Raw genomic sequence first — 27,974 nt, 5'->3', positions numbered from 1 at the left:
AATTGCCTCTATAAATATGGAAATAGTCATTTGTAAAGGACACAACTCATCAATCAACCAAAATACAAGTCTCCGAGAGTTAACTCAAGTGGAAACAGTTAGGGGACATAAGAATTGGGTGAGATGAAGGGTGAAGGGTCTACGGTTCGAACTCTGAGAAGTGACTAATTTACTAACATTTGCTTATAAAAAAATAACCAAAATACAATTTTTCCGCATGTATATTTGTCTTTTACTTTCATGCATGTACTTTTCAGCTTTTAAATTCCTTTGTAGTCTTTTAACCATTTACCATTCCAACACTTTATTGGTTCTAACTTTCAACCGTTTAATTTCAGTCGATTAAGTCTTAATTTATCCATTTTTTTACCCTTACCTTAGTTTAATAGGTTTGTTAACGATACAAACTTCTCAATAACGATTACTAAAAGCTATTTGAATTGTCTTCAAAACTTACATTAGGAAATATAGTTCCTTCCTCTCAGCTGACTCACACGACTACTTAGTCCCGAATTTATTGTAAACAAACATATACTAAAGAAATTGTTTTGCTCTTATTTGATTTGCTTTCATTCTAATAAAGTCTCATTTTATAACAGAGTTGAATATCAAATGTCTCTTCACCCAATGTTGGACTTCAAATTTTATATGAAAATTGGTTAGAAAAATATTTGTATCACACAGCCTTTTCTCCAACTGCGGATAGCTTATAAGTCGCTTACGTGGTGAACGACACTCAAAACTTTTCCAATGAGCCACGTCTTCTTCGCTTTGGTGAAATATTTGCCAAAAGAACCTTACTCCGAGGGAGGATGGACAAACCCCCTTCTTATGTGCGTTCTCTCTCTCTTGGTTTGTAGCTGAGTTTTGCTTAGATTTCAAGCTTAACGTGTGTTGTGTGTGTAGATTGGGAAGGTAATACGGATATGCAAAGTTCCAAACAATGGGTCGAAGTCACAGGGTGTGAGGTAGGAACACCATAGCTTTGAGCCTTTGACCCCACATGAACGCCTCATCTGGAAAAATGTGCATGAACTCGCTTCCTCTTCAGACAATGAAATTGCAGGTCAACTATTTGTCCAGCATGTTATGAAGCCTCCCAAGTATTGTTCTATCCAAGAACATAGAAGCGAGGTATAGTACCTAGAGTGTAAGGATCGTGATGTGAGAATCTAGAGAGAAACAAGTGTGTAACCGCTTAAAGAGAAAGTAACTGAATTTCAAGTTTGTTATTTCTCAAATGAGCCAAGAGTCATTTACAATTGGTATCCCTCCCCTATTTATAGTTGAGGGAGTTGGGCTTAGCGCCTCTGAATCATCCTAATGGGCCAGTTGGGCCTCCGGGATGAAGGCCCAAGTCCCTGGTCCGCTCATCGCCCTAGGCCAGCGCTCCTGGGCGAGGGACCCTGGGGTCTCGCCCAGTCCACAAGTCCACAAGATACCGAGCTCGAAGTATGAGAGCTAACTGTGTCTTTAAACAGAAGAAACAAGGCGATGGACGTAAGAAACTAACTAATGTTAAAGCATAAGGTACAGAAATAAAGAGCAATTGCCAACAGGGCTTGGTAATTTAAAGCTTAAAAATTAAAATTTTGAACGTCTTGTCACGCTCCTCTGGCGGCCCGAGTCCACGAGCAGGTTTGTGGCGGCAAAGGTTAGCGCTTGCCCCGCCATAGTTATGCACGTGCCCTGAATCGTGACCTTTCTGACATGTGTCGAGCTCGCGCCACGCGTTGCGCCCTGAAGTGGTGCAAAGGTCAACAAATCCATGGAATCTCAACCGCTATCTCTGAAACGTCCCCTCGAACCATAGTAAAGCCTGACAATTTGAATTCAAACCAATAAGCTTCAACTGTCGTAACCTTTCGTTTAATGCGTGGTTTCCTCTTTCCGAAACTCGCGTCGCACTCCCTCAAGTAATCATTTTATCCTGCCACGTCGAGGCACAATTTCCCAACCACTATTCACTTTGGCCTTTAAATCCTCTCCCCTTCCTTCATTCAACTCCTACCGTCAACTGTTCCCACATTCATCCTTGACTCTCATATTGGTTTCCTTCGCCGATCTTGCGAACTCAAAGCTCTGGCCCCTCTCGCTCCTCTTCTCGCAGTCCTTTCCTGGTTAGTTCTTTATCCCTTCTTTCTCCTTCTATTTTTACGATGCCCTCAGCCGGGGCCCTTTCTTCCGTGGAGAAGATCAAAGCCCATCGCTTGGCAACCTTTGCCACTCTCCCTTCCCCCCCTCTCAGAGGCTCCTGATGAGGGGGTTCTTGACCAATCATCAAAGCTTTCTACCAGCGGATCCCTTTCTGACCTTGCCCACAGGGCTGGTGCGGTTTGCCATTCTCCGCTATTAGAGGGCCTCCTTCGCACTGCCGGCTGCTAGGAGCAAGATCGCCCTTGGCAACACCGTGTGTTTAATGACCCCAAGTATTCCTACTTCTTCTTTGTATACGAATACTTGTTTCTTGATCTTGGTGTTAAACTTTCCTTTTCACCCTTTCTCACCCAAGTGTTGTGTGACATTAACGTTTCTCCTTGCCAACTTCACCCTTGCTCTTGAGCCTATCTGAAGTGCTTTGAAATTCTCTGTCGCAGCGTTGATATGGTGCCTTCCCCTACCCTTTTTTTCTTTTTTCTTCGAAACAGATCCCCGATCTTTGGAAACCCATGGTTGAGTCATTCTGGTGCCCCGGCCGGGCCGTAAACGGTTTGCCCCTTACCAGGTTGGCTCTGAATCTTGCCTGGCCTGCCGGTACTTCCAGGTCGTCATCCACCCTGCTTACCCCTCGACGTTTACACAGAAGGATGGGAGAGCACTTTTCCCTTTTTATTGGACACAGTGTCCCAAAACCACATACAATTCTCTCGAAACGCCATCCTCCTCTAGAGAAAATTTTGCCATTGGTGTCTTATCCCAACTTCCTCTTTTCAGTTACGCTGACCTGCTTGGCGCTTCCCCGGGATCCAAACTGTTTCCTCGATTAGGTTTTTCCTTTTACCTCCTTCTTCACACCTTTCTCTTAATCCCTTCGCTTCTGATGATTCTTTCTTTTGCTTTTCAGGGAACATGAAGTTTTCTACTTCCGAACTGCTGGAGGCCTTCCTCTCCGAGAACGTTAAGGTACCTTCCCCGGCCCAGGCTGGAGAGAAAAGGCGAAGCTCGCCGATGGGCGAAGGCTCTCCCAAGAAGAAAAAACTGGGTGAAACAGGCTCTCAAGTAGCACCTCTGACTGTTGCGGGCGAGGGATCCACCGCGTTCGCCCGGGCTGCCTCAGATAGCACACGTGGCCCCTTGGTGCCCGATCATCATGGCGAGGCGGACACTTCCCCTGCTGTGGATACCTCTTGCCCTTTGACCTCAATGGCGGGCCAGCGACCTCCGTCTTCCGACCGGCCGCCGTCTCCTCCGCCCGTCCAGACTACTCACGATTCACCACCCCCTAACTCTCCTAGGGTTGGCGGCGAGGAAGAAAAACTTCCCTCGGACCGTCCAAAAGACTCATCCAGCAGCTCTTCCGCCGATCCCTTCTCCTTCTTACTTTCTCACCCCTACCTTGAGAAATTGAGGGAAGTACCCAGCTAGAACCCGCTGGAGGTTGCCTAAGAAGATGTGTCGAGTCTCCTTCGTGCCGGCTGTCTGTTCGCCCAGGTGGCTTGGCAGGCTCATCCCCTCACCGGAATTGCGGGGCTCCGCCAAGAGGTGGAAAAGCTGCATTCCATCAACCTTCAAGCCAACGAGACCTGCTCTAAGCTGTCTACCCAGTTAGCCACTGAGGTGGATAGGATAAAGAAGATGCAGAAAAAACTCGCGGAAGCGAAGCTTGCACAGGTAGCGGCGGACGAGAAGGAGAGGGAACTTGAGGCCCAGGTTGAGGGACTCCGTAAGGACCTTAGCGCCAAGGAGGTCATTATTGCTTCTCAGGAAGAAACCCTTGCTGCTAAAGATAAGGAGATTGCTGATTTGCGCGAAGGGCTGGCGGCCAAGGGTGAGTTACTTGCTGAGGCCCGCTCAGATTTGGAATCGAAATGCAAACTCTTGGCCGAGAAGGATGCTCAGGCCGTCGCCTTGGAAGAGCAGGTAAGGAGAGAAGCAGCTTTCGCGAAGGCTAACGAGCACATCCGCGGCTTCCTAATTTGCAAAGCCCAAGTCAAACACCTCCATCCAAATATCAACCTTGACCCCCTGGGAGTTTTCAAGAGGATTACCCCTACCAGACTGGTGGGTCGGGAGGATTCGCCGGAAGTTGCTCATGTTGACCTTGGAGACGCGTTGGAATAAGAAAGAAAAAATGTAATGTTAACTTGTTTGAAGTTATTGTAACGCTTTGCACTTCTTAAGTTCGTTTAAACTCTTGGTCTGTATTTTACTTTCAAGTTGGATCGATTCAACTTTATTTCTTTACGTTTTATGTTTGTTTTAGCGCTTTTCCGGAGTTTTTCTTTTCCCTCAACGCCCCCATAGTTCCCTTGATTCTGAATTACGTCTGACGACATTGATGGTGTGCCTTGTTTAACTAGGACTTTCGCTCAGTTTTTGAACTGAGGCTTTCGTCACACCAATATTTCCCGTAAGAGCAGGTGTGGCCTCGCCGGTTTTGCCCCGGCGAGAACTTATTGTTGCTAGGGACCCAATGGCCATATAGGTTTACCCAGACTTAATGCCTAGTTATATTCGTCCGCCCATATTTCGGGGGGATTTTTTGGATAAGAAGCTTATCCGCACACATCGCCGACGAGTGACGGCGAGCTGCGTCGGCTTTTTCGGAGCGATCCCCAGACTTCAAGGTCGTGTTGGGATCGCCACCTTCAGGGAATTTTTCCCACCTAGCTCTCGCCTCAATTCAATGTGATTGAAATTGCTGGATACAATTTTTGTATTTTCAATCAGACGTGATAATCAACAAACTCCCGAGATAGAGAACAAGAACGTGTCTTTGTTTTTACTTTTTAGGCGCTTTGGCCAACAAACTCCCGAAGTGGAGAACAAGAATGTGTTTCTTCGTTTTTTATCCCTCTATCTTTGCGAGACGCGTCCTCGCGCTGAAGCCAGCTCCCTGTCGATCCTTCAGCTGTAATAGTATTTCAGGCTTGCCGCATTCCAGGAACGTGGCACTCGTCTTCCATCTAAGCTCTCTAGGTGATAAGCCCCCTTTCCCAAAGCCTTCAGAATCCAGTAGGGGACTTCCCAGATTGGACTTAGCTTGTTCCCGGTGATCCCGGTTCGTTTCTTAAGCACCAGGTCTCCCTTCTGCATCGCCCTTGGGCGCACTTTAGTATCATATTTCGCCGCAGCCCGCTGCTTCATCGCAGCCCCTTTGATGCGAGCCTCGTCGTGTGTTTCTGATAACAAATCTAGCTCCACCGCCATGTTCGAGGAGTTTTCGCCTTCGAACCGTGGCGCTAAAAGCCAAGAACTGTTGTCTATCTATACGGGAAGCATGGCGTCCGCCCCGTAAGACATCCTGAACGGAGTCTCCCCAGTGGTTGAGTGTTGCGTCGTGTTGTAGGACCAGATCACAACCGGAAGCTCGTCTAACCAGGCTCCCTTCGCCTCCGAGAGCCGGTGCTTCAAACCTCGCAAGATTACCTTGTTTGCCGATTCTGCTTGCCCGTTGGTCTATGGATGCTCCACTGAAGAGAACCTCCTCTGAATACCCATCTCTTCGCAGAACTCTCTGGTTTGCTAACTTGCAAACTGCGTTCCATTATCTGAAACGATCGCCCTTGGTACCCCGAACCGGCATACGATTCTTTTCCGGTAGAAGCTCAGCGTCCTCGCCAACCCAAAAAACCGTGATCAAATCCACATAGTCGCGCACCCGAACTTGCATCCCCGAGAAACCTACCAGGCTCCCTGTGTACGACATCAAATCCTTGTCCGTCAACCCCAACTGATCAAATGCATCTCCGTAGATGATATCCGCAGAGCTGGTCTGGTCCAAAAGCACCCTTTGTACATTAAAACCATTGATTCTTACCATTACTACCACCGGATCATCTTTCTGCGTCTCAATCCCCGCAAAATCTGCCGGCGATATCACTATATCTAGGTGTTGGCAACCAAATGGAGCTGGATACTCTTGTACCGATGCTACCGCCTTCACTCGTTTTCGTCTCACCGTCGACGTGTTGTCGCCTCCGCCGAAGCCCCCTACGATTATGTTGATCGCTTCGATTGATGTCCTAATATCGACGTTGAAATTTTCTTCAACTCCTTTCTTCCTCGCCGCATTTGTCTCCCTCTTACCTGCTACTGGGGCTCGCCGTCGGCTATCCTGTTGATCCCTGTCTGATCCGCGATCTGTAACTCGTGGTGGCCTCGTCCTGATCAACCTTCTAACTTTGCTCTTCAACGTGAAACAGTCACTGGTGTCATGACCTTCCAAGTTGTGATATTTGCACCGCTTTGTCCGGCCTTTTACCTCTCGCCGGGAATCAATTCCGCTTTTGCCGCCCTCGACTACTAGCGTCACCTCTACTTCTTGGAGCAACTTTGCCAATTCCTCATTCGAGCACCTCTCCGGCCTCCTTCGCCGGCGAGGACCGGTTGTCCGCCGCGGGCGTTGACGCTCAATGTTCTCTTTTCTGTTTTCTTTTCTCGAACAAAGTTGCTTTCCCTTGAACTTCTCAAAAAATTGCTCGACCTCCTTAACCTTTCGCGTATTATTTGCTTCCTTCCCCTGTATCTGTTTTCTCGCCAGCGACACATCCCTTCGGCTGCTTACCTTTTCTTCCTTTACACGTTTCCTCTTGAATGCGTTGTCCTCCTCTTCTAGGATGTAAGCACTCACCCGGGCGCGAACCTCCATCATCGAGCGCGCTGGTTTCCTACTCAGCTCGCAGTTTAGCTTCCCCGGCGGCAATTCATTTTTGAAAGCGCGCACGCATGTCTGAGGTTCCGACTCCTCGAATTTCGCGGACGCAGCACTATACCGCTTCACGTATTGCTTCAAGGTTTCTCGGTCCCTTAGTCGAATATCGAACAGATCTTCGATCTTGCTTGCAGAGAACTGGTCGAGGAATTTTGACGAGAAGTCGCGAAACTTCGCTATGGATCCCTGAGGCAGGGTCATAAACCAGGCCATTGCCGCACCCTGAAATGTAGATGGAAGCATCCTGCACTTTACCGCGTCAGAAGCCGCGCTCATCGCCATCTTCACATTGAAATGAAGCAAATGATCTTTTGGATCAGTTTGCCCGTTGTACGTTTCCAACACAAGGCTTCTCATATCATCCAGTATGGTCACCTCTTTCACCGCCGCTGAGAACGGCTCGACCTTCGCAGCAGCTTCGGCCTCCTTCTCCTCTTCATTCCCCTGCCTAAGGCGATAATACTCCAATTCCTCCTGCAAACAATCGTTTTGCAGTCTTATGTCGCCATCTCGTGCCCGGCGCGCTTCTTCACGACGCAGTTTCCCTATCCTTTCGCAACACGGTGAGGAATTGTGCCTCAGCTCCAGTTCCTCGTCGCGCCGTCGGCGATGTCACTTCATCAGGCTCTGTCAGTGAACCAAGAATTCAGCCAAAAAACCAAGAGAATCTCACAGAAAATCGAACTTCTCTCAACCAAATCACAATCCACGTAGTCCGGGAATCGAAATCTACCGATCCCCACAAACGGCGCCAAATGTTCTATCCAAGAATATAGAAGTGAGGTATAGTACCTAGAGTGTAAGGATCGTGATGTGAGAATCTAGAGAGAAACAAGTGTGTAACCGCTTAGAGAGAGAAAGTAACTAAATTTCAAGTTTGTTATTTCTCAAATGAGCCAAGAGTCCTTTACAATTGGTATCCCTCCCCTATTTATAGTTGAGGGAGTTGGGCTTAGCGCATCTGAATCATCCTAATGGGCCAGTTGGGCCTCCGGGATGAAGGCCCAAGTCCCTGGTCCGCTCATCGCCCTAGGCCAGCGCTTCTGGGCGAGGGACCCTGGGGTCTCGCCCAGTCCAAGTATGAAAAAGATGTGTGAGTATATCAAAACTTGTTTGAGAATCGTGTAATTTGTAACAATCGTGTATTCGTAAGCTTTGCAAAGTAGCTTTTAGCTTTGTGTACTCTGTTCTAGAGTTTGGAATGCTTGACCAACATACTGTTGTTATTTTTGGTCTCTCACCAAGGAGTTTCTTGAGTCGGTTGAGAAGAATGTCAATAGTTTACTGTTAGGAAACTACGCAAAATTTCCCCTTAATCAGATTCGTGGAATAGCGATTAAATGCGGAATAATAGCACACACACAAATTAATAACGGAGTTCGGTCAATTATGCCTACGTCTCCGGGCTGCTGCAGACCTTTTATAGAAAGGAGAAATATACACTGTGTTTACAAACACTCACACTCTCTCACAAACCCACAACCCAATTACACCCAAGAATATCTCTCACTAAGATTTTCTCACTCTGGGATTTTTCTCACATTGCTGAAATGCTCTCAATGTTGGAATGAATTTTCCTTGTGGTTGCTTTGGTATTTATAGGAACCGAAGCTGAGCCAAGGTGTGTGCATTATATGTGAATGCATATCAATATTTCAACATTTGCTTCACCGCCTTTGTCTCTGACAATGCATTAAACACCTATACAATAGCTTTTCCTATTCTTCAACAAAGGAGGCACTGTTTCCTTATGGTTCATGGCAGAGCATTCAATGTTCTTGCTTGAATTTCCAAAGCTAGTGTATAGAGTGGTGGCAAGGCTAGTATATAGAGTGGGTGGCATAGTGTGCAGCTAGTGTATTTGACCAACATTTACGTCCTGCTTGGCGAGTTGATGCTGCCAGGGTTGATAGTTGATACACATTGTAATTTTGGTGTTCTCATGTCTGACCATTCACTTTCACTCATGGTATTGAGATTACTTTACCTTGATGCAATGCTTTTTTTTTTGGAAAACCAAAAGGAAATATATTAAGGCCGAGAGGATAAAACACCAAACTGCAAGAGTACGAAAAAAAAATATGAATAATGCGAAAAAAAAATTAATTACAAAAAAGGGGTGAAAAAATTGATATTTATAGGAATGGTGTGTTTCAGGCCAGCTCGGAGCTTGCGTGGCAACAGGGTGGGATACGCTACACAGCACGCGTATCTCATGCATAGCATTCGCCCCACCTCAACCGAATCCTATGCACCCATCAATCGGTCAAACATCTTTCATTCCCAAGGAGAGAATCAGAATCTCTTGGCATGTATGGCATCCGCCCCATCTCAAGCGCATTCATGTCAGGTGAAACATGATGTCTGACCGGAGACAGGAAGCAGCCTTGTCACTGGATACGCGTGACACGAGGCGTTGGAAGATGCAAGGAATTCGCGTGGTATGAAACGTATGCCTTGCATTCGCTTGACCTGAAACGCATGCTTTGAGTGGGGGGAACAGAAGTGACCTGACCTGCACGGGGGAACAGAAATTACAGCTTGCAATTCATATGAGGCGAATGATTAAAAAAGTAATAAAAACACACTATATTGCTAACACTGCGAAGTCATTTTGCTCAAACTCAGAAAAACAATGTTACAAACGGAAAAAAATTTGTTGAGCTCATTTTGAATTCCACAAGATGAACCACGTAATTGCTTGTGTGTATTACAATGGTAGATATTATGAGGGCAGTGAAGGTATGACATTTGAAGGTTTGAAGAAGATGATGCGTTTGAAACGCAACATCACATTCAACAACTTGAAAAAGTTAATTCATGAGAAGTTGAAGCTTGGAAGTAACCAAGTTATTTCCTCTGTGGGCTTTAGGTATTTGTCCTCATCTGACCCAGTTCAGTATACAGGTCTCGTGATAGTGGATACTGGTGATGTGGGGATCATGATGGATATATTTACTCAGCAGTGTGGCCACCAGTCAGTGGTAACCATGTTGGAGCTTTATGTTCAAATTGATGAGGCAGGAAGTTCATCAGTACCTGTTTCAACGAATCCTACAACCACTCATCCGACGTTGACAGACGAGGGCGTCACACAAGTGGAGATCCATGAAGCTGAACCAGAGAATGTTCCTACAGTTAATTTGGATGATGATCATGATGATCTCCACCATCACCTCATTGACAATCCTGACATCATATATTCAGAACCAGAGGGAAGCGAAGATGAAAGAAGGCTTCAAGATTCCGACGGAGACTCATCGGACTCAGACCAAGAGGGTGGACAACATACAACACCTGATCTCCCTGTTAATTCTCAAGTGCACGTTATATTCAACCAACTTATCCTATAAATTACGAATAATTTAATTATGCATGTACTAATTTTTGTTTTATGTCCAGCTATCCCAAACACCACACCATTTTGGAATTCTGCTCCACACTACTCATATATCAATTGGGCTCACCCAGATGAGGAGACAGATTTTTTTCCTGGTAGCGATGTGGGTGGATCATGGGAGTTAGGTGATGATTTGTATGTTGGTTTGCGTTTTGAGAGCAAGGAAGATGCCAAGATGGGCCTTAAGTATTATTGTTTCAAACGTCATCAAACCTATAAGATACTCGAATCCAAACCAACTTATTTTACTGCCAATTGTCCCAATCATTTGGATGGATGCCTTTGGAGGATGAGAGCACGCATGGACAAAAATATCGATAAGTGGGTTATATCTAGGTGGGTCGGCCCTCATACGTGCGTCAATCCGATGAGATCGCAGGACCACACCAAGATGACTTCCGATGTCATATGCTCTTACATATTGGGTATGATTGCTGTCATCTATATAATTTCCTTGCTCTTAAAAAGAATATTAACTTATAATATCGTTAATATGTTACAGGCATGGTAGGTGGTCGGCCATCTGTCCCCATTGCAGCCATACAGGAGAGAATCAACGGGGAACTTAACTACCAAGTGTCATACATGAAAGCTTGGTTAGCGAAGCAAAGGGCACTTGCGAAGGTGTTTGGCAATTGGGAAGAATCTTACGCAGAGCTCCCAAGATGGCTTGGTTATATGAGTTCATTTTCCCCAGGATCCTACTACTATATTTACACAGATGCTTATATCGGTGCGGATGGTTTTGTTGATGGTAGTGTTCGCAAATTCCGTCGAGTGTTATGGACTTTCAAACAGTGTTGCGAAGCTTTCAACTATTGTAAGCCGATGATCCAGATAGATGGCACTTTTATGTATGGAAAGTATAAAGGAACGTTGTTGATTGCCACCACTCAGGACGGAAACTCTAACATTTTACCGATAGCTTTTGCAATAGTGGAGAGTGAAAGTACGAGTTAATGGGGTTGGTTTTTGCGTTTGATAAGGCAACATGTTACTCAGAAACAAGGTATATGTTTGATATCAGACAGACATGCAGGCATCAAGGCCGCGGTAAGGGATGCGAGAAATGGGTGGCAGCCTCCAAATGCGCATCATGTGTATTGCATCCGCCACATTGCTAGCAACTTCAACCATAGGTTTAAGAATGCAAAGCTTAAACAAGAGCTAGTTATGATGGGTATTTGTTTGAACTCAATTATATGAGTTTTATTTTTATAAACAAAAAGACTAACATTTGTCACTTGTGCAGGTTACGAGCCATGTTTGTACCTTTTTGAACGGAGGTTGGCCAAGTTTCGACAGACTAGCCCTGCTATCCAGGAATGGATTGATGGAATCAGTAGGGAGAAATGGAGCCTCGCCTGTGACATCGATGGTGGTAGATTCGGCCACATGACAACCAACCTTGCAGAGTCTGTTAATAAAGTGTTCAAGGGTGCTAGGAACATGCCGATCACTGCACTTGTCAAATGCACATATGCCCGTCTTGTAGATTACTTTGTTCAAAGAGGCATTGCTGCAAGAGATCAACTGCAGACCCGCCAGGTATACTGCCATAAGGTCATGGTTGCATTAGCCAAAAATCATGAAAAGGCAAGTGCTCATATGGTGCGCACGTATAACGTGGAGCGAACAAGGTTTGAGGTCGAGGAAGGATTTAACCAGCGTACGCATCGTAATGGTTATAGGTGGAGTGTTCGCCTAGACGAGCGAACATGCGAGTGTGGACGTTTCCAAGCCTTCAAGTATCCATGTGATCACGTGATTGCGGCATGCGCTCGACAGTCCATTAACTATTATGATTTTGTTGACCCTGTGTATAAGTTGGAGACTGTAAGGGATGCGTATAAAGCTGAGTGGTGGGCCCTTGGAAATGACTTGAACATTCCTCCAGCAGGTGATGGCCCTCGACTTGTTCCAGACCCCACCATGGTGCGTGTTAGAGGCCGCCCAAGGTCAACTCGAATCAGAAATGAGATGGACCTGACAGAGTCTCAATCGAGCCGGCGAAATAATGCACTTCAAAGATGAACTTTTTTACCCTGATGTAGTTGATGTATTATCTTTGACTGTACAACCCATGATGTATAATAAAGTTGTATAAGAAGGAAACATTTTATTAGAAAAAAAAAATGATGATGCCATAACCACATAACTAAACGGGGGAACACTTTTTTTTTTTAATTGCAAACCACATAACTAAACGATGATGCCATACAACCTTAAAACAACAAACATCCTATTAGAAAAAAAAACCAGAAAGCTTAATTGGAAATACATAAAAAAAAAAAAAACACAATCAACTTTGGTCTTGGTTCATGGAAGGATCATAACCCGACATATTGTAGCCTGTGAGGGATGCCTGGTTCAAATCGAAGTCAAAGGCTGCCTGTGTAGCACGAATCTCAGAATCTGGTGGATGGGCATGCTGCATCTCCGGTGAAGCACCTAGCAAATCATGTAAGGCCCCCCATCCACGCTGGGGGCTAGGTGGGGTCCCCCATGAGGAGGGTATAGACTGGCCATCTGGGGTGAACCACGTGTCAAGCTGGGATCCATCTTGTTGAACCTGCGGCGCTGAACCGTGGTAAGGCTGTGACTCTGGAACTGGCGCAGGTTGATAATACTGTTCAAACTCACGGGACCCACTACCACTGTAATGTTGCTCTTGTTGGTAAGGTTGCTGAAATGCGAATGATGCCTCCTGTTTCTGAAATCCTGAAGTATTACCATGTCCCTGATAAGAAGACCCATCACCACTATAATGGTATGATGTGTAGGAATCACCAGTATGGGTGGGAGCCAACCAAAATTTCCCGGAAGGCAGCTGTTGGGGTACATCAATTATAACTGGTTTAGCTTTTTCTTTTTGTTTTTCCCGCCGGGAGAAATCCTTTCCTTCTTGCCTTCCGAGCTTTGGGTGAAAATTTTGTGCTACCTCAGGGATCTGAACAGGCTCCGTTGGCGGCGCTTCAAGCGGGGGAATAGTGATCCGCCCCATCTCCTCGCACAACTCAAGGCAATGCATGGCCCGCTTCTGAAGGTTGTCAATTGTGTACCTCCCTTGTCCAATCAGCGGCAGCCCATACCAGATGTGATGGATATTCGCAGCCTACAATTAGAACAAAATAAAATGTAGGGTAGGGTAAGCATTAAGCATAAATTATATTAAAAAAATGTATAGATTAACATAAATTCAATAGGTAAGCATAACATTACCAATTGACCCAATGCTGCTCCTTTACGTGTTAGCCAGCGACGAGAGTGTTGTGAATACCACCTCATGTATTGATCACTGCCTTGTGCAAGCCTTATTAAACTAGGGCCTTCAGCCAATTGGTGATGTTTGTTTTCCCAAGCTACAATAAAAGGTGCCAACTTATCAACCTAATCCCAATCATGTTTTCCCGACAGTGACATGTCATGCACCTTATCGTCTTGGAGAGGTTTGTTAGGAACATGTTGCTGAAATCCAAATTGTTGCATCACCCGATCAGGCTGATGCCATTCAACAATAAAAAATGATATCATGGGTGCAACACATCTCCACAAATGCATGTTGTCCCGACATATTGGAGATAGTTGCTGCAGGAGACTATGTGGATAAGGCATCCACACAAACTACATCAACAAGAAGGAAGAGTTTAGACTTGGACAAATATAATATCGCAGTCATATATCGTTATATCTTTAATGGCAGGTACTCACTTGTTCAGTTTTAAGTGTGTCAAGGTAATGCCTCCAGTACGGCAACTGATACTTTATCCAGTCAGCATCTTCTCTCCACCTATATAATAAAAATAAATTCGGTTGGTATAAGTTAGGATGATCCACTATTCAAATTCCAAGTAACAACTATTCAAATTTGAAGTAACAATTGGTTGCATACCTGGCTCCAAGAGGGCAACCTTCTTTGATAACGTTGAGTTCTTTGAGGGGGCCAACATCAGGAAATCTCGTCCAGACCCAGAATTGGATGAGTTGTACACAACCACCGATCTCCACACGTGAGATTTTGCTTGCATTACACATTTCCTTATATAGATGGGCAAGTACCGCAGAACCCCAACTATATTTTCCAGCTTCCTCAAAATTCCTCAAAAGAGGAAGATATCTCAGAGGAACATGCGACCCGCTATGGTCAGGTAAGAGAAAACCTCCAAGCATGCGCATGATGTATGCCCGTGCAAAACATGCCAAATCCTGAGGATTGTCAATGAAGTCTTGCACATTGTTAAAATTCTCATTTATCCACTTCATTTTCAACGCACCTCCTCTAATAGCTTCTGCTGGTGGTCTCTTTCCTAAACATTCTTCAACGATGACAGGCCAATTACAAGAGGTGGGACCTGTGACAACGTCACCATCAATCTTCAAGCCCAACTGAACTGCAATATCTTGAAGAGTTATGGTGCATTCTCCAAACGGGAGGTGAAAAGTGTGCGTCTCGGGACGCCACCTTTCAATGAATGCTGAAATCAAGGGAGGGTCTGGATAAACATCTGAGACTAGCGCACAGTGGTAAAAACCTGCAGCTTCAAGGTGACCTCTGATTGCCTCGGGAACGCTACGTATGAGTCTCTCATGCACAACTCGTGAATCACGTGATCGTCGAAGTTTGAGAATTTTATTTGTTTGTCCATTCCAGACTTTATCTGAAATGTGTGCTCCTTCCCCAGTAAGATACAACAAACTAGTGTTTGTGGGCCCAGGATTGATCGCCAATTCCTCTGCCATTGAAATTTTACAGAGGCTTGTAATGGGATTAATAACTTTGCAACTATGGAAGAAACTAAGAAGGAATGGGAATGGAGAATAAGTGAAGTGAATTTATGAAGGTTTGGAGAAGAATTGAAGTGAAATTAGGTAGGTTTGGAGAAGAAGGAGAGTGGAATGAAGGTGTTGGGGCGAATTTGCTTCTGGCGGTCCTTTTATAGGGGTTTAAACCGCCAGAAATGGTTTAACATGCGTTTAAGGCCAAGCGTATCATGCATACATCTAGCTCCACGCGTATGCCTGTCCCCTGTCTCCCTGTCCCCCTGTCGCCTGGCAGCCGTGACAGACGTGCCTTGACTTCGCCTGGTTCCATGCGTTCCTTGACTTGACTTCGCCTAGTCCCAAACGCATCGATTGCGTGCCTTGACTTGGGCTGACATGATTCAGAGTGATTCAGAGATTCTCCTTGGGAATGAAGGGAATCTCTGACCGATTGATGGGTGCATAGGATTCGGTTGAGGTGGGGCGAATGCTATGCATGGGATACGCGTGCTGTGTAGCGTATCCCACCCTGTTGCCACGCGGGCTCCGAGCTGGCCTGAAACACACCATTCCTATAAATATCAATTTTTTCACCCCTTTTTTGTAATTAATTTTTTTTTCCGCATTATTCATATTTTTTTTTCAATACAGAACAATAATAAACAGCAAGGAACAAAAGCAAATAATACAAAGACAAATAAAACAGAGAAAAGGAAAACTAAAAAGAGGGGTCAGGAAGCTAGCGAGCCGCAACAAGCGCAACAAGACAACGAGGACAGCAAGCCAAGTAAGGATTGCTAACAAGGAAAAAATTCGCGAAGGCTTGAAGCATGACAAGAACCGCAGCACAGCCCGCCTCAGTGAAAAGCGCCATTGTTCTGCGAACTAGGATTAGATACATTACAAATCCAGAGAGGTGAAGCTCGATTAACACCATCCTTCGCTAGCTGATCAGCTTGGTCGTTTGCTTCGCGAAAGATATGCTGGATGCTGAAGCAGTTGACTTGCGAAACTAGATAATCAATTTGATTGAGGTCGTTAATCAAAGCCCATGGTCTATTGCTTTTCGAATTTACCCACCCCACCGCCAAGGAAGAGTCACTTTCAATTGTGACATTATTCAACAAGAATTGGTGGCAAAAGATTAAGGCCATCAAGATCGCCTTTACCTCCGTTGCATATGCCCAACCGTCGCCAATGCTTTTTGAGAACATTCCCAGAATTTCCTTGTTTGCATTGCGAACCAGCCCACCAACACCGCAAGGGCCAGGATTGCCAAAAGAAGACCCATCAACATTGAATTTGAGGGTGCCAAGTAGAGGGGGATCCCATTGTGCAAAGCGAGGCCCAGCAAGGCGTTTTTTGATCTTAATATTACAATAGTTGGATAGCATTTGAGAAATATCATATGGGCAGTCGGGCCAAGCTCCCTTTACCCACCATGCTGCACGTAAGAGATGCAGATCCCACACATCTTGAGTTGAGAAACGCTTGTCTTTCAACAAATCATCATTTCTACCAAGCCACAAGGACCAAACCAAGGATGCTGGAATGATTTTCCAGCACAGTTTATCTGTAACAACAGCCAAAGAGTCCCATTCTTCCATGAGCATGGAAAATGATCCGGGCACTACCCATTGTGTTCCCTCCCGGTTCATGACAGCACACCACAGGGGCCATACTTTCGCACAATGAAGAAACAGATGTGAAACAGATTCTAGTGTTGATTCACACATATGGCAAAGATCACTAACTACCACATTCCTCTTTAAGAGATTCTCTTTGGTAGCTAGCTTATTATTAGAGACTTGCCAAAGAAGTAGATTTACCTTGGGTGGGATTACTTTATGTACCTGTACAGAGATGTGAGGGATACTTGTATCTAAAGTTTTATTCTCAGCCCATTTGCATAGCCCTTTAACAGAGAAACGTCCAGAATTGTCAAGGCACCAAAGCAAGGAATCAGGGCGATTGGGGGCAGGAAATATGGCATTTATACACTATAGGAAATCAGCATAAACCGCTTGTTCCCAATCAAAAAACTGTCTCCTGAAATTGAAATTCCAGACCCATCTACCCCTCACGAAAATGCCTACATTTGCGAGCTTAGCAGTTTTGTCATTTGAGGTGGCAAAGATACGAGGGAAAGCATTGCGGAGCGGCATTGCACCAGCCCAAGGATCAGCCCAGAAATTGATGGAGTTCCCATTCCCCACCTTACGTACACATAATCCCTTCTTTCATCCCTTTAGCTAGCAATGAGTCTTCTTGAATCACCTTAATGATGTCTTGTAAGATTGGGGACCAGCCACCACTATGAGTGATTGTAGAGTGCAGAAGTAGGCATTCATCATTTAAATCATATTTATGAGTTAGTATTTTCCTCCATAAGCTATCCCGTTCAACCCCAAATCTCCATACCCATTTGAGAAGGAGGGCGCGATTCTTCCAAGCCATGAATCCAAGCCCAAGGCCGCCAGCTTCCTTTGGTTGGCACACTTGCACCCAAGGGATCCATGCCACCCGCCGCCCACCCTCACCCTTGTTCCATAGAAAACTTCTTAGCTCTTTTTCAATCTCACCCACGACTCCCGATGGTGCTTTGAAGATTGACATCATGAATAACGGGATGGAAAAAAGAGCAGATTCATGAGAGTGATTCTACCGCTGAGGGAGGTAAATTTGGAATTCCACGAACCTTTTTTCGCCCTAAGTTTCACTAGCATAGGCTCCCAAAAGGATTTTCTCTTCGGGTTACCTTGATGCAATGCTATATGCGAGATTTTAGCAGGAAATTAATGTAGTGAGGTGAAAGTAATTTGGAGTGAAATCCAACATTCTATTAATGGGGTTGTCTAAATGACCCATGATAAAGTTTGGGTTAAATAACTCATCATCCAATCATATTGAAGATAAATGAGTTGGAAATAAATTAATAAATAAAATATAGAAATTCCAACTCATTTATCTATAATTTGATTGAATTATTATACTTGCTGCTTAATCTTTCATTTTGAATGCTGAACCTGGTAGTTTTCTAACTATAATACTCAAACTTGTCGAACAATTCAAAGCTCTACATGTAAGATCAAGTTTTGATCTAGTAGTACAACTCTATGTTTTGACGATTACATGTTAACCTTTTTGATATGAACAATTGTGGTACTCTAACGTGTTTTTCTGAGTGTGCTATTTACAGGCTCTGACCTTAACTCAATCTCACACAAATCAGAAGCACTGTGTATAAAGAGCAACCCAAGCAACGCTTTCGCATTCACCATGTTCAGTATGAACAGTGGAAAAGCTTCAGAAGTTCTGAAGTTATACAAACTCTGATGTGGACTCAGTCACTAGAAGTTCTGAAGATCCAGAAAGTCTGATAACCAAGAAACACTGAAGGCTCAGATATTCTGATGGTGTAGAAGACTCTGAAGATCCAGAAGCTGATTAGTGAAATTCTGTTGTCCAGAAGCAAGATACTCTGAAGACCATGTTCTTCCCTCTGAGTTCAGAATCAGAAGAAACAATGGTAAGAGGATCTGGACTTTCCCTCTGACTCTGATCAACCGGCTTCACAAGTTCCAATATGAAGCATTCCCCTGATCAGAAGTCTCCTAGGTTTAAAGGTCAAGTCGCTATCCAAGTACAAAAGCAACTGTACCTTCCTGACGACCTACCTAACAGTCTCAGACACAACAGAAGCTGGATTTTCCAGAACTGCCCTCCAACGGTAGCATTTCCCATGCAACGCTCAACCCTAATCCTTGGAGTATATAAAGAGGCTGAAGACTGAAAGAAGCGGCTAGAAGCATTCACATACGCGCAAGACAAACTTAAATTCTTCTAAGCTTTCTTTCATCTGAAATTCATTGAGTTTACTATTAGCTTTTTAGAAGCAAATCTCTTGTAAACAATTCTTTGATAAACAGTTTGTTTAGTTCCTTTAGGAGATCAAGGTTGATCGGATCCTAGAGAAGACTAAGAGAGTGAATCTTAGTGTGAGCTAAGTCAGTGTAATTGTTAGTCACTTGTAGGTTTCAAGTGCAGTTGTAACTCTTACCTGATTAGTGGATTGCCTTCATTCTAAGAAGGAAGAAATCACCTTAACGGGTGGACTGGAGTAGCTTGAGTGATTTATCAAGTGAACCAGGATAAAATCCTTGTGTGCTTTTCTATCTCTTATCTTTAGCACTTAAGTTCTCGAAAGATTTGTCAAAATCTTTAAGGTGGAAGTTTTATACTGAAAACGTTATTCAAACCCCCCCTTTCTACCGTTTTTCATACCTTCAATTGGTATCAGAGCGCAAGTTCTGATTACCACACCTAACAGTGTTCAGTGATCCGGGCCGGTGTGAAAAACAATGGCTGCCACCACCAGTGAAACTCAAAGAGATGGTTACAATGCAAAGCCTCCTATGTTCGACGGTCAAAGGTTCGAATATTGGAAAGATAGACTGGAAAGTTTCTTTCTGGGTTTCGATGCAGATCTCTGGGATATTATTGTGGATGGCTACGAGCGTCCAGTTGATGCAGATGGCAAGAAGATCCCAAGGTCAGAGATGACTGCAGATCAAAAGAAGTTGTACTCACAACATCACAAAGCAAGAGCAATTCTTCTAAGTGCTATTTCCTATGAAGAGTACCAGAAGATTACAGATCGTGAGTTTGCGAAAGGCATTTTCGAATCTCTGAAGATGTCTCATGAAGGAAACAAGAAAGTCAAAGAATCAAAGGCATTGTCTTTGATCCAAAAGTATGAATCCTTCATCATGGAGCCAAATGAGTCCATTGAAGAAATGTTCTCCAGATTTCAGTTGCTTGTAGCTGGCATACGACCTCTCAACAAGAGCTACACAACAAAAGATCATGTCATAAGGGTCATCAGGTGTCTTCCTGAAAGTTGGATGCCTTTGGTGACTTCAATAGAGCTCACGAGAGACGTTGAGAATATGAGTTTAGAAGAACTCATCAGCATTTTGAAATGCCATGAGCTGAAGCGCTCAGAGATGCAAGATCTGAGGAAAAAGTCCATAGCCTTGAAATCTAAATCTGAAAAGGCTAAGGTTGAGAAGTCAAAAGCTCTTCAAGCTGAAGAAGAGGAATCTGAAGAAGCATCAGAAGATTCTGATGAAGATGAGCTGACTCTGATCTCCAAGAGACTCAATCGCATCTGGAAGCACAGGCAGAGCAAATACAAAGGCTCTGGAAAGGCAAAAGGAAAGTCTGAATCCTCAGGTCAGAAGAAGTCCTCACTTAAGGAAGTCACATGCTTTGAGTGCAAAGAATCAGGGCACTACAAAAGTGACTGTCCAAAATTGAAGAAGGACAAGAAGCCAAAGAAGCACTTCAAGACAAAGAAGAGTCTGATGGTGACATTTGATGAATCAGAGTCAGAGGATGTTGACTCTGATGGTGAAGTCCAAGGACTCATGGCTATTGTTAAAGACAAGGAAGCAGAGTCAAAGGGAGTTGTTGACTCTGACTCAGAATCAGAAGGAAATCCTAACTCAGACGATGAAAATGAGGTATTCGCTTCTTTCTCTACCTCTGAACTGAAACATGCATTGTCTGATATTATGGATAAGTATAACTCCTTATTGTCTAATCATAAGAAGCTGAAAAAGAACTTATCTGTTGTTTCCAAGACTCCTTCTGAACATGAGAAAATTATTTCTGATTTGAAAAATGATAATCATGCCTTGATCAATTCTAACTCTGTGCTTAAGAACCAGATTGCTAAGTTAGAAGAAATTGTTGCCTGTGATGCCTCTGATTGTAGAAATGAATCTAAGTATGAAAAGTCTTTTCAAAGATTCCTAGCTAAAAGCGTGGATAGAAGCTTAATGGCTTCAATGATCTATGGCGTAAGCAGAAATGGAATGCATGGCATTGGCTACTCTAAACCAATTAGAAATGAGCCCTCTGTGTCTAAAGCTAAATCCTTGTATGAATGCTTTGTTCCCTCTGGTACCAAATTGCCTGATCCTGTACCTGCTAAAGTTGCTAAAAACCCTCTTAAAAAGGGATCCTTCTCTATGACTAAATATCATGCAAATATTCCTTTAAAATATCATGTTGAGACACCCACCCAAGGTGATCAGAACCTCTGGGGTAACTAACAAGAGAGGACCCAGAAAGTGGGTACCTAAGGACAAGATTATCTATGTTGCAGATATCCTTGATAGCTCCACTGAAACACCAATCATGGTATCTGGACAGTGGATGCTCGCGTCACATGACGGGAGAAAGGCGTATGTTCCGAGAGCTGAAACTTAAGCCTGGAGGCGAAGTTGGCTTTGGAGGAAATGAAAAGGGTAAAATTGTTGGTACTGGTACTATTTGTGTAGATAGTAGTCCATGCATTGATAATGTGTTATTGGTAGACGGCTTAACACATAACTTATTGTCTATAAGTCAATTAGCTGACAAGGGTTATGATGTTATATTCAATCAAAAGTCCTGCCGGGCTGTAAGTCAAATCGATGGCTCTGTTCTGTTTAACAGCAAGAGGAAGAACAACATTTATAAGATCAGATTATCTGAGTTGGAGGCTCAGAATGTGAAGTGCCTTCTGTCTGTTAATGAAGAGCAGTGGGTATGGCATAGACGGTTAGGGCATGCCAGTATGAGAAAGATTTCTCAGCTGAGCAAGCTAAACCTTGTCAGGGGCTTACCCAATCTGAAGTTCGCTTCAGACGCTCTTTGTGAAGCATGTCAGAAAGGCAAATTCACAAAAGTCCCTTTCAAGGCAAAGAATGTTGTCTCAACCTCAAGGCCGTTGGAACTTCTGCATATCGACCTTTTTGGACCAGTGAAAACTGAGTCTATAGGTGGCAAGAGATATGGGATGGTTATCGTTGATGACTATAGCCGCTGGACATGGGTAAAGTTTCTAACCCGCAAGGATGAGTCTCATGCTGTGTTCTCTACCTTCATTGCTCAAGTGCAAAACGAGAAGGCTTGTAGGATTGTGCGTGTCAGAAGTGACCATGGTGGAGAGTTTGAGAATGACAAGTTTGAGAGTCTGTTTGATTCCTATGGAATTGCACATGATTTCTCTTGTCCCAGAACTCCTCAACAAAATGGTGTTGTTGAGAGGAAGAACAGAACTCTTCAGGAGATGGCTAGAACCATGCTCCAAGAAACTGGCATGGCTAAGCACTTTTGGGCAGAGGCAGTAAATACAGCATGTTACATTCAGAACAGAATCTCTGTGAGACCAATTCTGAATAAGACTCCTTATGAATTGTGGAAGAACATAAAACCCAACATTTCTTATTTTCATCCTTTTGGCTGTGTTTGTTATGTTCTCAATACTAAGGATAGATTGCATAAATTTGATGCTAAGTCTTCTAAGTGTCTATTACTCGGTTACTCTGAGAGATCTAAAGGTTTTAGATTTTATAATACTGATGCTAAGACTATTGAAGAATCTATTCATGTTAGATTTGACGATAAGCTTGACTCTGACCAGTCAAAGCTAGTTGAAAAGCTTGCAGATTTAAGCATTAATGTTTCTGACAAAGGCAAAGCTCCAGAGGAAGTTGAGCCAGAGGAAGATGAACCAGAGGAAGAAGCTGGTCCCTCTAACTCACAAACTCTGAAGAAGAGCAGAATCACTGCAGCTCACCCTAAGGAATTGATTTTGGGCAACAAAGACGAACCAGTCAGAACCAGATCTGCCTTCAGACCCTCTGAAGAGACCCTGCTGAGTCTGAAAGGATTGGTGTCCTTAATTGAACCCAAGTCCATAGATGAAGCTCTTCAGGACAAGGATTGGATTCTGGCTATGGAAGAAGAACTGAATCAATTCTCCAAGAACGATGTTTGGAGCTTAGTGAAGAAGCCTGAGAGTGTCCATGTAATTGGAACAAAATGGGTATTCAGAAACAAGCTGAATGAGAAAGGAGATGTAGTCAGAAACAAGGCAAGGCTAGTTGCTCAAGGCTACAGTCAGCAGGAAGGAATAGACTACACTAAAACATTTGCTCCAGTAGCAAGACTGGAGGCAATCAGACTGTTGATCTCTTTCTCAGTAAATCACAACATAGTTCTACATCAGATGGACGTGAAGAGTGCCTTCCTAAATGGTTATATCTCAGAGGAAGTCTATGTTCATCAACCCCCAGGTTTTGAAGATGAGAAGAAACCAGACCATGTGTTCAAATTGAAGAAATCACTCTATGGTCTGAAGCAAGCTCCCAGAGCGTGGTATGAGAGACTCAGCTCATTCCTTCTGGAGAATGAGTTTGTAAGGGGTAAAGTAGATACAACTCTTTTCTGCAAGACTTATAAAGATGATATCTTAATTGTGCAAATTTATGTTTATGATATTATATTTGGTTCTGCTAATCAATCTCTATGCAAAGAATTTTCTGAGATGATGCAGGCTGAATTTGAGATGAGTATGATGGGAGAATTAAAGTACTTTCTGGGAATACAAGTTGATCAGACACCAGAAGGAACATATATCCATCAGAGCAAGTACACTAAAGAACTTCTGAAGAAGTTCAATATGCTGGAATCTACAGTGGCCAAGACTCCAATGCATCCTACATGCATTCTGGAGAAAGAAGATAAAAGTGGTAAAGTATGTCAGAAGCTCTATCGTGGCATGATAGGTTCACTTCTATACTTAACTGCATCTAGGCCAGACATACTATTTAGTGTTCATTTATGTGCTCGTTTCCAATCAGATCCAAGGGAAACCCACTTAACTGCTGTTAAGAGGATCCTAAGGTATCTGAAAGGCACCACTAACCTTGGCTTGATGTATAAGAAAACATCAGAGTATAAGCTTTCAGGTTACTGTGATGCTGATTATGCTGGAGATAGAACTGAGAGAAAAAGTACTTCTGGAAATTGTCAATTTCTGGGAAGCAATCTAGTCTCATGGGCAAGCAAGAGGCAATCAACCATTGCACTATCAACTGCAGAGGCAGAATATATCTCAGCAGCAATATGCAGCACTCAGATGCTCTGGATGAAACATCAGCTGGAGGATTATCAGATCCTTGAGAGCAATATCCCAATCTATTGTGATAACACTGCTGCAATCTCATTGAGTAAGAATCCTATCTTGCATTCAAGGGCAAAGCACATTGAGGTAAAGTATCACTTTATTAGAGATTATGTACAGAAGGGCGTACTTCTTCTGAAGTTTGTTGATACTGACCATCAATGGGCAGATATCTTTACAAAGCCCTTAGCAGAGGATAGATTTAATTTTATTCTGAAAAATCTGAACATGGACTTTTGTCCAGAGTGAAGATGGATCAGAACCTCTGACTATGATACTTCTTGATCAGAAGATGTCTAGTCCAGAAGGTAACTCAATCAGAGTGTGTGTACCCACTGGTACTGACTCTGAAGCTGAGACAGCAACACGTGTGTCAGTATTTCTGATGCATAGTTCCTTGTGCCCGTGTGACAGTCTGTTATGATTGCGTGTAGATGTGCTTCTCTCCTGTGTGTGATTTGTGTATTTACTGTTACTATCTATCTTTAATTTTCAACCGTTGATCTTAAATTGCTTTTTGAATCAACAACGGTTATTTGTCAAAACCCACTATACACACACGATCTCTTTCACTTCCGGTTTTTACTCTCTCTCTCTGCTATTTCAAAACCGCTTATCCTCGTTTTCTCTCTCGATCTCTCTTCGTTCTTTCAACCTTCCCCTACTGAAGCACCTCTATGGAATTTGCTCCAGAACCAACCCTCTAGGTCAGAAGAACCAACCTCTCCCTTTACCATTCCGTACAACCCATTAACTTCTGAACTCATCATTCATGAACAACCAGAGCCTACCCAAACAGAACCTGGACCCAGAACCTCTGATCACTCTGTCCAAGAGCATCAGAACGACTGGCTCTCAGACCCACGGATACAGACTCTTCCACAGCCCTTACACCTGTATCCTTCCCAACCAATGTTGCTGACTCTTCTCCCTCCAATAACTCTGAATCCATTAGAAAATTCATGGAGGTCAGAAAAGAAAAGGTGTCTACTTTAGAAGAGTATTATCTCACTTGTCTAAGCCCTAGGAGATATCCTGGCCCTAGACCTGAACGTCTAGTTGACCCAGATGAACCTATCTTGGCCAATCCTTTACATGAGGCAGACCCTTTGGCTCAACAAGCTCACCCTGTCCCAGACCAACTAGAGCCTATTCAACCAGAACCTGAACCAGAACAATCTGTGTCTAACCAATCCTCGGTTAGATCACCCCATCCTCTGGTTGAAACTTCAGAACCTCACCTTGGAACCTCTGAACCCAATGCTCAAATGTTTAACATTGGCTCTCCACAAGGTGCCTCTGAAGCTCACAGCAGCAATCACCAGCCTCTCCTGAAACCAACCTCTCCATAATTCCTTACACTCACCTCCGACCCACATCTCTCTCTGAGTGCATCAATAATTTCTATCATGAAGCCTCTTTGATGCTACGCAATGTGCACGGTCAGACTGACCTAAGTGAGAATGCTGAACATGTTGCTGATGAGTGGAACAATCTGGGCACTTGGCTAGTGGCTCAAGTTCCAATTATGATGCAGCTCCTGCATGCAGAAGGAAGTCAGAGGATCGAGGCTGCAAAGCAAAGGTTTGCTCGAAGGGTGGCTCTTCATGAACAAGAACAGAGACATAAGCTTCTTGAAGCTATTGAAGAAGCTAAGAGAAAGAGAGCTCAAGCAGAAGAAGCTGCACGTCAAGCAGCAGCTCAAGCTGAACAAGCTAGATTAGAGGCAGAACGAATTGAAGCTGAGGCTGAAGCTCTTAGATGCCAAGCACTGGCACCAGTAGTGTTTACTTCTGCTGCTTCTGCTTCCATTCCAGCTCCTCAATCTGCTCAAAATGTTCCTTCCGGTTCTACTCAGTCAAGCTCGTCCAGACTCGACATCATGGAACAGCGTCTTGACACTCATGAATCCATGCTAATTGAAATGAAGCACATGATGATGGAACTTCTGCGTCGAACTGATAAACCCTAGTTTTAGGATCTCTTCGCTTTTCTTTTTCTTTAACGTTGTTTTATTTTGTTAACTTCTGTTTCTTTTTATTTAATTATTCTACTTTGTTCGTTTGTGATTATCTATGCATATCTATATATATTTTTGTCACATGTGTTTGCAAAAATCTTTTTATTCATAATCTCTTTATGTTTACATCATACATTCTTTCCATAGAATCTAGAATGGAGGATCCCTCCTCATTCTTCTGCACTCCTGGCGCTGCTCTGACCTATCCTTCTCCAGACGCTCCAGTGCATGCTGGATGTTGTTGAGCCTGTCTTTTAGCTCATCCCTCTCCATAATCTCTTATGCAGTCTTGAGCTTCTCTTCCAAGATCTCTTTTTCTTCCAGCAGCTTGAGTTCAAGCCGGCTGAGTTCTTGCACCTCCTCCACGAAGGCAAGAAATTCCCTCAGGTCTCTCTTCAACTCTGGACGCAGGTCCTCCTCCAGCAGTGTCCGTGTCAGCTCCGAGATGGTCGTTGTACCCTCTGGATGCCTGATGTTCAGGAACAAGTCCTCCTCGAGGGCCTTCTTCCTCAGCTCTTCTAGTGCTACGATGTATGATGCCATTTTTTCCTTACTGAAAATTGTTCGAGTTGTGAAGCTTACCTCTCTCTCCCACTCTTTATATAGGCTTCACTTTCACTCTGAAAGTTAATGCTCCTACAGTTTCTCGAGATTAAATTCTTGGTAACTGACCCTTCTCTTTACTCCCTTGACCGGTGCTAAACGTTCTTCTCTTGCATTAACTCTTCTATTCATTTCGCCTAACTCTGATTCTTGCATCGTTTTCATTTTCTTTAAACTTAGACCTTCTCTAAGGGGGAGTACCTTGTACTTCAAGCTAAGTTTTTCACACCCCAAGCTTTTTGCTTATGACAAAAAGGGGGAGTAAACCCAGTTTTTGATGTGTAAGATGTGTTAGTGTGATTTATTTTTCTCTTTTGGAGAATTTAAGAGTTCCACCTTCATGACCATAGATGTGTCACTGGGCAAATACAAGGAATACATTTCACTTCTTCTGAAGTGATTCCAAGTTGACTCTGATACCCCAAGACTCTGATACCTTGTCCGTGACTCTGATTACTTATGCGCTCTGATGACTCGATTTTCATCTATGTCATAAGTTTTTCACTCTGAACTCTTAATCATTTAGCTCAGAATCTAGACTTTACTAACGTTTTCATCAAGTATTAGATTCAGGGGGAGCTAAGCTCAGAATCAAGCAGTGACTTGAATTCAGAATGAGCAAGATAAACTATTCACATCAGGATAGTCTTATTCTATATCCCTAAAACTCTGAGTGAATTCAGTTTAATGTTTAAGAATTGTTCATCAAAAATCTTAGTTTTGTCATCATCAAAAAGGGGGAGATTGTAAGATCAAGTTTTGATCTAGTAGTACAACTCTATGTTTTGACGATTACATGTTAACCTTTTTGATATGAACAATTGTGGTACTTCTAACGTGTTTTTTTCTGAGTGTGCTATTTACAGGCTCTGACCTCACTCAATCTCACAAATCAGAAGCACTGTGTATAAAGAGCAACCCAAGCAACGCTTTCGCATTCACCATGTTCAGTATGAACAGTGGAAAAGCCTTCAGAAGTTCTGAAGTTATAACAAACTCTGATGTGGACTCAGTCACTAGAAGTTCTGAAGATCCAGAAAGTCTGATAACCAAGAAACACTGAAGGGCTCAGATATTCTGATGGTGTAGAAGACTCTGAAGATCCAGAAGCTGATTAGTGAAATTCTGTTGTCCAGAAGCAAGATACTCTGAAGACCATGTTCTTCCCTCTGAGTTCAGAATCAGAAGAAACAATGGTCAGAGGATCTGGACTTTCCCTCTGACTCTGATCAACCGGCTTCACAAGTTCCAATATGAAGCATTCCCCTGATCAGAAGTCTCCTAGGTTTAAAGGTCA

At 43.7% G+C, this 27,974-nt stretch overlaps 1 protein-coding gene and 1 pseudogene across 1 annotated transcript; one reads left to right on the top strand and one right to left on the bottom strand.

The window, feature by feature from the left end:
* Positions 1–5,707: 5,707 nt before the first annotated feature.
* On the bottom strand, positions 5,708–7,156 carry LOC130717422 (uncharacterized). Its single transcript, XM_057567640.1, has one exon. The coding sequence runs from the start codon at positions 7,154–7,156 to the stop codon at positions 5,708–5,710; it is 1,449 nt and encodes a 482-aa protein (XP_057423623.1).
* Positions 7,157–7,963: 807 nt separating this feature from the next.
* LOC130717412 (inositol-pentakisphosphate 2-kinase IPK1-like) overlaps positions 7,964–27,974 on the top strand; it is a 34,448-nt pseudogene continuing 14,437 nt past the window's right edge.

Source organism: Lotus japonicus, chromosome 5 (genome assembly GCF_012489685.1).
Source record: "Lotus japonicus ecotype B-129 chromosome 5, LjGifu_v1.2".
NCBI lineage: Eukaryota > Viridiplantae > Streptophyta > Magnoliopsida > Fabales > Fabaceae > Lotus > Lotus japonicus.
The sequence above is the reverse complement of the archived record's forward strand: the minus strand, read 5'-3'. Positions and strand labels throughout refer to the sequence as shown.

Bases quoted from the DNA above. Each gene is read 5' to 3' on its own strand.
- LOC130717422 (XM_057567640.1), bottom strand. From the start codon at position 7,156: ATGGCGATGAGCGCGGCTTCTGACGCGGTAAAGTGCAGGATGCTTCCA.